A 10,000-nucleotide genomic window follows, 5' to 3' on the forward strand; every position below is an offset into this window, starting at 1 on the left:
GCTCGTATAATGAGCTCCACTCTTCTGGGAAGACGTTCCACTAGATTTTGTGGAGATTTTTGTAAGACTCATTGAGCCACATGTGTGTTAGTAAAGTCAGGTACTGATGTAGGTGAGGTGAGGAGGCCTGGGGTACATGGTTTGGGTCTCCTAGTTCATGCGAAGGGAAAATTTCATGCCACAGCATCCAATTGTGTGCCTCCAACTTTTGTGGTAACAGTTTGGAGAAAAACCACATATACCTGGAGAAGTCCGGTGTCTAAATACTTTTAGCCATATCTATCATGTATCATCGTGTGTTAAATCTAAGCAGTGTTTAAAAAAAAGCCCATGATGATTCACAAACTTACAATGACATAAAATAAAAAAAAGAAGAAAAATCTCAGGTATCTCAATCATAAAAATTTACTTCAGGTTAAATTGTGGAAAAAAAGAGGGTGTGGTCTAGCGCTGGTTTGTGATTGGAGGGCGGAGCCAGGAAGGTGAGTAATAAGCATCACACACCTTTGCTTGAGTTTAAGAATGTGGAAGAGGAATAAAAGAAGGAGAGACAAGAGCAATGAGAGAGAGAAAGAGTCTGTGTCTGGTTCTTCTTTTGTCACTTTCAGGTGTTAATAAAAATACGGAGTGGAAACTGTAGAGACGTCAATGCCAAAATACTGGACTTAAAGTCCCACAATGACTGCGGCTTTATAACGAGTTACGGCAGAGATTCGCAGTCATTTGGTAATTCGCAGATTTCGAAGGATGACAAGCGCGATGGCTCAGATGACAACGCCGGCATGAAAGATGAAGCCGGCAGAAGAGGAGATGGGAGGAGAGAGCTGGACAGACCAGAAGACTAAAGCACCGCTGCATCACTCTCTTTAGGTAATGCCCCCCACAAATATGTTTTTATCTTTTTAGTCAAGAAACGCTCTCCACAGTGGGTCAATTCAAAAACGCTGTTTATGCCTCACAGTGTGACCTGTGAAAACAGAGGCTTTTAAAAACGGGATGCATTGCCGTGATGTTTCAAAGAGCCGGAAAGTAAATAAACGCCAGGCGGGAACGACGCAGGTCGAAGCATCTTGTGGGTAATGCTGGAAATGTTTGACCAAAGAAAATTTTTTTATGATAAAATAAATCTTGGATGCTGCTGAAAATAAATGAGCAAATTATAAAGATTAATATACAAATTATTATTATTATTATTATTATTACTATTGATTATGGGTTTTTTTGTACTAATTATTATTATTTGATGAATTGTTAATTATAAATATCATATATTCTTTATTATGAATATTTAGCTCACATGATTCACCTCTAATATATGATGTTTTGTTTTGGGCTGTGTGTGTGTGTGTATATGTGTGTGTGTGTGTGTGTGTGTGTGTTACCTTGGTGTTAAAGCCTTCTGCGTTCTGTGTGATGCGGTACAGCTGTGGGAAACGCAACATGTTCTGCTGGCTGCAAGGACGATCGAAAATCCCCAATGTGAAGGGAGGGAGAGCCGTGAAAATCTGGAACACACACACACACACACACACACACACACACACACACAATAATGCATTTGTGAATAAAAAATAAATAATATTTACACTGTTATATCCACAGACAATACAAATGATCGAGCAGATTCTATTTGTGTATTTAAAGCAAACATGAACTAATCTATTGTGTACATTAGTGTTTAATGTCTGTACCACACACACACACACACACACATGCACAGAAATAAACAAACACAACATAAACACTGGGAACCTGTGTGGTGTGTGGCTTACAATGTCCAAGGACACATGGTGATGATGGTAATTATTGTTATTTTGATAAAATCATGAAAATGATTTGTTGTGTAAATTTAAAGACGTTAAAAATTGAGACCAATAATTAATTTTTATTACCACTTCAGCAACACAAATGGATTAATAACAATAGGACAGAATAAACGATATTACTCTCTCCAGGTCAGTTTTTGTATTTTACTGTTATATTACTGTTTCCAGGTCAAATTTGGTACCAGGTCAGTATCGGTACCAGGTCAGTATCGGTACCAGGTCAGTTTTGGTACCAGGTCAGTTTTGGCACCAGGTCAGATTTGTCACACTACCGTTGAACCTGCAATACATCCTTGTTAAAATTGATTGCACAGTGTTTATTTTAATAAGTATAACCAGATCACAGACAGCTGGACGATAGACGAGAACGATGGACTTACCACATTGTAGAGTCCAATGCACCAGCGTTCAAACAGAATCTGGCCCGAGAAGCCGTTTACAAACGCGAACCACAGCTGGATGGAAAAAGGTGGACAGAGAGAGAGAGAGAGAGAGAGAGAGAGAGAGAGAGAGAGAGAGAGAGGCAGTTAGAGAGAGAGACAGTAAAACAAAGAGAAAGAGTGAGAGAGACACAGAGAAAGAGACAATGAGAGAGAAAAACAGTGAGACAGTGGAAGAGAGAGAGAGAGAGAGAGAGAGAGAGAGTTATCAAGAGCAAAAGTATGCGCTAAGATAACATCAAAACTCTTTGACATGTCTCACACACACACACACACACACACACACACACACACACACACACACACACACACACACACACAACTTATCCCCACTCTGCTTTGGCACTGAAGACAAAGACAGTCGATGCACTTTGACCCTGAAAGCTCATCCTTGCTAGCAGGTAATCCTCGGTAATAACCCTGCATTAGCCTCCCACCCCCATCCACCTCTTCTGCCTCAATCCCCCCAACACACACACACACACACACACACACACATACTTAATGTGCTCCCACCACAATGCACAAACACACAGGACGACTCCTACGACACAGTGCGTTTTAGTTAATACACTACGCAATCTACGCAATCTCACACACACACACACACACACACACACACACACACACACGGGAGTCAAAAGGGTGGGGTTGGGGGTCATGTTGCAGCACCTGCTGGCATCCTTAAAAGTAAGAACAGCTGACATACACACCGCTAGACAAAGGGGCAACCCTGTCAGTCACTCTACCACACACACACACACACACACACACACACACCCACAAACTCTCAAATGACAGTGTCCATTCTAGGGATGAACCTGGGGCCGACTACTTGGATGAGGGTCAGACCGAGGCTGTAAATGTGTGTGTGTGTGTGTGTGTGTGTGTGTGTGTGTGTGTGTGTGTGTGTGTGTGTCTGAGAGAGAAAGCAGAGACTAGAGGTGGTGCTTCATTTATCACTGTCAACTACTTCTACAAACAGCTGCAAAATGTCTCACACTTAATCTACACAAGGGTATGTGGTTCTACCTGTGTGTGTGTGTGTGTGTGTGTGTGTGTGTGTGTGTGTGTTTTATATAAGACAGAGACTAAGATGAAGTAAGGTAACGATGCTTTCAAAAGCTGATCAAACGCCAGATGGTTCATTTAAACACATTCCAAAAGCTAGGGAAAGTATCTCTCTCACACACACACACACACACACACACACACACACACACACCCAATCAAGCTGAGCTTTTCCATACAGTGAACATCTTTAATGATGCACCTGGCACGGATACACACCGCTGTGTGTGTTATTTAGTGTGATTTCACTCTGCTGTGTTCAACGACCCGAAACGTACATTTTCTCTGCACAGACAGAATTAAAACAGGATTCGGCTGCTGCTCAGGCGCAGTTTATTCGCCCCAAAAAATACAGTGCACTTTATTATTTTATATTTTGCCAGCTATTTTTTCTCCAGCCAAGTGACTAAATGTCTTTTCTTTCTTGAACGTGATTATGCACACATTCTGTATGTGAAAATGAAATATAAAAAATATAATAAAAACATAAACAAGCCTGATATTAAACAATCGCCTGAGCTTCAACATTTTATTAAGACTTCTCTTAGGAAGGCAACATTTGCATTTTGTGTTAAAACAAAAAAAAAAAAAGTAGAAAGTAAAAGGTTTAGTACTGTATAAAATAAAGCAGCACAAACAGTTCCAGAACAAACTGCATGGGCCAGTGAACGCACCTCAATGATGTATAACACCACGTTCTTGTAAAAACAGTACAGGATGCATTTTGTGACTCGGTTGTAGCTCCAGGCTCCGTGGACCAGCAGGAGCTTCTCAAGGTATGAGAACTGGAGAGAAATAAATGAGAGAGAGAGGGAGAGAGAGAAAGGAAGGAAAAAAAAAAGAGAGAGACTGAATCTCTGGATTCTTGACCCACAGGAACACATGTAAGCTATTAGTACAGAAGCACCCAGATACAACAACACTGTAGGCAAGAATCTGGAGAGAATCTGTGTGTGTGTGTGTGTGTATGTGTGTGTGTGTGTGTGCGTGCGACCTGTAGTTATTTTCTGCTCTACCTTAATTGTGCACGAGACAAAATGTTTTTACCAAATGAAGCGAAACTCTGCATTTACACTCATCCCTGTTCTACTCATCCATTACACTCATCCATATTCTACTCATTCATTACACTCATCCCTGTTCTACTCATCCATTACACTCATCCATATTCTACTCATTCATTATACTCATCCCTGTTCTACTCATCTGTTACACTCATCCCTGTTCTAGTCATCCATTACACTCATCCGTGTTCTACTCATCATTACACTCATCCCTGTTCTACTCATCCATTACACTCATCCCTGTTCTAGTCATCCATTACACTCATCCCCGTTTTACTCATCCATTACACTCATCCCTGTTCTACTCATCCATTGCACTCATCCCTGTTCTACTCATCCATTATACTCATCCCTGTTCTACTCATCCATTATACTCATCCCTGTATTACTCTTTTCTGTTATGCTCTTATACTCTTGTTATAGAGAGAGAGAAAGTGAGTGAGAGAGAGAGAGAGAGAGACCTGTGCTATTGAGTAATCGGACGAGTTGGTGGCCTGCATGCCCTCGTTGCCGCTGATGCCGACTCCGACGTGCGCTGTCTGGATCATACCCACGTCATTAGCTCCGTCTCCGATTGCCAACGTGATTGCCTTCACATGCTTCTTCACCATGTCCACTATCTCAGATTTCTGCAGAGGAGACACCCTGCAAACACACACACACACACACACACACACACACATTACGTTACATGTGTGTTAGTAAAGATCTCTCAGCAGTGTGACAATCTGCATGTCTGTAAACTGCATGTTTTTGCAGAAGAATTTCACGTTGCACGTGACTGTTTTCCAGTCTGCTCTCCGTGAATGTATTAATTCATTTCTTTTTTCTTTCCGCTCGTTCCTGCTCTAACCCGAGCACCGGACCCTCATTATGATGATTGGATTTCCCTGAATAAACAACTGTAGCAGAAAGCAGGGGGGAAGAAATTGATGGAGATGATAACATAGTTTCATAATGATCTCAAATTTGTGCAACCAGTTGTGGCTTCTAATGAGGTTGTAATGAACTTGGGTGTGTGTTGATGGGATTTCGGGCTGAGGGACAGGAGGACAGCGTGGACTTCTCAGAGCGTCCATTAGCAGGTTTCTAAAGGACGACGCATTCAGGGATCAGCTGTTTCATCTCTCGGACGTTCTGCTCCATCGCTTTCTCCTCTTCACTTCTTCTCCTCGCCCCATTTCCTTACATACCTGTGTGAAGTCTGCGATGCGTAAAGATAGACACTTCCTCGGCACGACTCTCTATACTGGGTGGCCTTCTTTCTATCTTTTTCTTCTCGTCTCTTCCCCCTCTTACTCTCTATCTCCTCTTTCTCTCTCTCCTGTTTCTCTCTCTATCAAAAGAAAAGGAAAACCCCGGTGGAAAGCCGAAGCTTAACAATTCGCATTGATTTTTCCTACTACGGACGTGTGGACGTGCATGCGGCTCGGCTCAGCTCAGCTCGGCGGCTTTTTACAAACGTACAACCAAAATCTAAAAAAAAACTCCCTTCCTTTGAACTTTCTCTCTCTCTCTCTCTCTCTCTCTCTCTCTGTCTCTCACACAGGGCTTCTCGGAGCAGTGGAAGATGAAAGATGTTCTTCATGGTGGGATTGAGCAGAAAATAAGAAGCAGAAAGTGGCTCTGTAAACAAACAACGCGAGGTCAAAGACTGCAAGCACAAACACACACACACACACACACACACACACACACACACACACACACAAAACACAAAGACTGCACCCACACACACACACACACACACACAAACTCAATCATACATTACTCTTTCTCTTTCATGCACATCTCCACTGTTATATTCTACAAGGGGCATTCCGATTTAAAACTGGGAGTTTTTAGTCGATAAAAGAACAAATTTCAAGAAATGGAAACTACATTTATTCTTCGAAACACTTTCCTGTTACATTTATAAACTTACCCCAACTAACACCTAGAAAGATGCACAACTGTCACACCTCAGTGCCACTTTAATACCAGCACATGAACACTTTAGTGACAAACACACAGCGACAGAATATGTATAAATCCTTTTTTTTTTAATCATACTTTATATTTTATTTATTTACATAAATGTTTAAATGTTTTGGTCAGTCGTAATAAGCATTTCACTACATGTCGTACTCTGTTTTAATGTGTAGGTGAGAAAGAAAATGTGGTTTGATTTGAATAAGATTTGGCATAGAAAGATTTGTCAGTACGCCTGAAACTTCAACTCTTCTGGTCGGTTAAAACCCGAAAGCTGTCTTGGCTGTCAGCTTTTTTGAAAACGCAAATGTCCGTGAAAGATTGTGTTCACCGTTCCCACAGAAAAAAAGTCTTGTGCAAGACAGGTTATGTGTCGATTATCCAGGATTATCGAGGATCAGAAGTGCCGAATGTTCGCAGGAACGACTATGGGCTGGGAACCAGCGTGAGCGGGAATGACGTTGTTTGATATCAGAGTGATGCAGCAGCGCTTTAGTCCTTCAGTCTCTCGGTTTGTGACAATACAAAAATATATATATTAACCATGATGGTATGACAATAAAATTGGTATTTGAATCTTTTTGAGGAACTCATTCCACATTTAGTCCCCATTTATAATGTAATAATAACCTCCACGCTTCTGGGAAGATGTTCCACTAGTTTCATTCAGCCACAAGTGTGTTAGTTAAATCAGGTACTGATGTAGGTGAGGTGACGAGGCCTGTTTGGAGCTCTTCAGCAGGAGATCTTTCATATCTTCCAACACATGTAAAGCAGTTTGCTTTGTCATGCTGGAACAGGTTTGCGTCTTCTAGTTCAAGTGGAAGATTTCATGCCACAAAATCCGGAGACGTTCCAGGCAATTGTGTGCCTCTAAATTTGTGGGTAACAGTTTGGAAAAAAACTACAATACATGTGGCTGGAAAAATCCAGTCTTCCAATACTTTAGGGCAGATCATGTATTTTTTATCATGAGAATAAACCTGTGAGTAAATAAACTCGACTATGAAGGAGCACAATCGAGGTGTATCTTATTAGAAAGGATAAGAGGGTGACTCAGGATTGCTGTCACCTATCAACGTGTGTGTGTGTGTGTGTGTGTGCAGGAGCTTGACAGGCTTTTGGACAGTCAGGAAGGGAGGGTCGATGTGGGAGGAAGGTGGTTCAGCCGGTTTGTAAGGCCTGGGAGACTCTTCACTCCGGATATAGGATTTACACAATTATTCCCTCTCTGAAAACTCACTTACACACACACACACACACACACACACACACACACACACACACACACACACACACACACAAGCACTCACTGACACCGCAGCATTTTTCCTTTCATCATAAGTGCACCAGGACTGTACGGTTCCACCACATGGGATTATTATTAGCTGACTGTAAAGAAAAACAGCGCATGTGTATGTGTAAGAAAGATTGCGTGTGTGTGTGTGTGTGTGTGTGTGTGTGTGTGTTTTCTGGGATAATCACAGCAAATGAGTCAGTAGGTTGACATTTGCGCACAACTCGGGGGATTATATTACCCTCAGCACAGAGCTCTGTGTTGTTCATGCCAAGCTTCAAGCTTTCATTAGCGCTATTTATTTACTTACCTGAGGCGGGACGGAACCTTTTCTTTCGCAGACACACAGACATACACACACACACACCGTAACACTGCCGCTATCACTAGAACAAATCCGCTATTTGCTGTATTTTTGTCATTTCCATCCTTTTCGCTTGCACTGTTAACTCGCACACAAGGAGGAGGGGCAATTGTTGAATAGGGTTTGGAGCTCTATAGCAGGAGATCTTTCACATTTTCAAACCCATGTAAAGCAGATCTTCATGGAGCTGGCTTTGTGCACAGGAGCATTGTCATGCTGGAACAGGTTTGGGTCTCCTAGTTCAATTGAAGGGAAACCTTTGTGGTAAAATTTGAGATAAAAACACACATGGCTGGAAAAGTCAGGTGTCCCAATACTTTTTTTCCATATAGTGTATTATAGAGTGTAATATATCGTAAAAAAAATGCATAAAATTGGTTCCTCAAGGGTTCTTTGGAGGTTCTTAACTTACTTACAATGTAGGACGCTGGTAATAGTTATACTTTTCTGTATTAGCGTTATATAGCAGTATGCGAGGGGATATCATAACGTTTCTAAACTAACAGTGCTAACAGTGGTGATATTCTGACCACGTGCGTTCCTGTGTCAGCGACTCCATCACGAACAGCAAGTTAGAACAAAGAGCAAAAATGAGATTCTGCATGAAACTGGGCAAATCTGCCACAGAGACATTTCACATGATATACGTTTGGAATATGTTGATGCTGCAACGAATCGTTCGAGGTGTTTTAAGGGGCACGTGCACTTCAGGGGCGGAAAAACAGCGCTCATGGTGGGCTGAAATCAATCAAATGATGACATCCAGAAATGCAGCTGCCACTGACACACTTTTACTCGACGTTTCCGTAGGGCGCCATAACTTTTGTCCTAAAAGAACGGTTTGCCTCGAATACAACGGCGGCGCATCACTCTGTTAGCATCCAAATGCGTGTTGTATTTCTGTCATATCACCCAAGCTTACGTAATATCCCTTTCGCTTGTGTGTGTGTGTGTGTGTGTGTGTGTGTGTGTGTGTGTGTGTGAGTACCTGCAGCAGATGACAGCCTTGCAGGACAGGGCCAAGTCGAGGAAAGCCTGACGCACTTCAAAAGACAAAGCGTATTTGAGAGTCTGGCCATCGATGATGAGCGCTAATTCATTCTCCTTCCCCAGAGAGTCACCCAGAGAGGAGCAGTGAGCGATCAGCGTGGCCCGAGTCGCCTACAGCACACAAAAGACACACACATCGGGTTTTACACACACACACACACACACACACACACACACATACAGCACATACTTTTCCGAATGATTGAAATACGCTCAAATACATCGATATCGTATTTTATGAGGGTCTATTCTGTGTATGTGTCTTTCTATATTTAGAAACCATTTGGAAACCATTTGATAAATGAAATGAATAAAGAAAACAAACTTCCTGTAGACTGTAATGAAAGCCATGTGAGCTGCATGACCATAATCTCACTTCGCCCCCTCCCACACACACACACACACACACACACACACACACACACACACACACTCGACCGACTACGGCAGTGCGTGCCAATACCATGGCAACCGCCGAGTCATTTCCAGCTTCCATAACTGTAGTAAGCGTAACGGCCTCTGGCTCCACCCACTTCTGGAGCCTATAGTGGCTATCTGATTTGAGAACAGATCCCGATCCGAGATCAGACTCGGTCCAAACCAAGCTCCAGTTTTAGGATAAAGATCAGCCTGGATAAAGTGCACGCTTCCTGAACACCTGTGGGTGTGTGGGTGTGTGTGCGTGTGTGTGTGTGTTGTTTATCAGTTTAATCAGGAATTCCAGCTCACAGCCACCTTTCCAGTGTAAATCACAGGCGGATGAACAGATATGACGCTGTAGAAAGATCGGTCAAGTGCGCGGGATTAAAGTGCGTGTGTGAGCGTGTGTGTGTGTGTGTGTGCGCATATCACAGGATTCTAAAAGCGTAACTGTTACTTCTTATGCATCATAGAACGTCTTCTGCTGTCCTTCACTT

General features: G+C 42.4%; 1 protein-coding gene across 7 annotated transcripts in view; it reads right to left on the reverse strand.

Moving 5' to 3' along the window:
* The window catches only part of atp8a2 (ATPase phospholipid transporting 8A2), a 58,087-nt gene that overhangs the window by 12,287 nt on the left and 35,800 nt on the right, over window positions 1-10,000 (reverse strand). For all 7 annotated transcript variants that reach the window (XR_006923673.1, XR_006923672.1, XM_046833461.1 and 4 more), the window contains 5 exons: window positions 9,022-9,194; window positions 4,863-5,046; window positions 4,012-4,122; window positions 2,207-2,281; window positions 1,383-1,505 (listed from right to left, as the gene is read on the reverse strand). Coding sequence is in view for 5 of the 7 variants with exons in the window: in XM_046833461.1 (XP_046689417.1) it covers window positions 1,383-1,505; window positions 2,207-2,281; window positions 4,012-4,122; window positions 4,863-5,046; window positions 9,022-9,194 (666 nt within the window). In the remaining 2 variants the exon portion in view is untranslated. The remainder of the gene's footprint in view (window positions 1-1,382; window positions 1,506-2,206; window positions 2,282-4,011; window positions 4,123-4,862; window positions 5,047-9,021; window positions 9,195-10,000) is intronic.

Source organism: Silurus meridionalis, chromosome 21, assembly GCF_014805685.1.
Source record: "Silurus meridionalis isolate SWU-2019-XX chromosome 21, ASM1480568v1, whole genome shotgun sequence".
NCBI lineage: Eukaryota > Metazoa > Chordata > Actinopteri > Siluriformes > Siluridae > Silurus > Silurus meridionalis.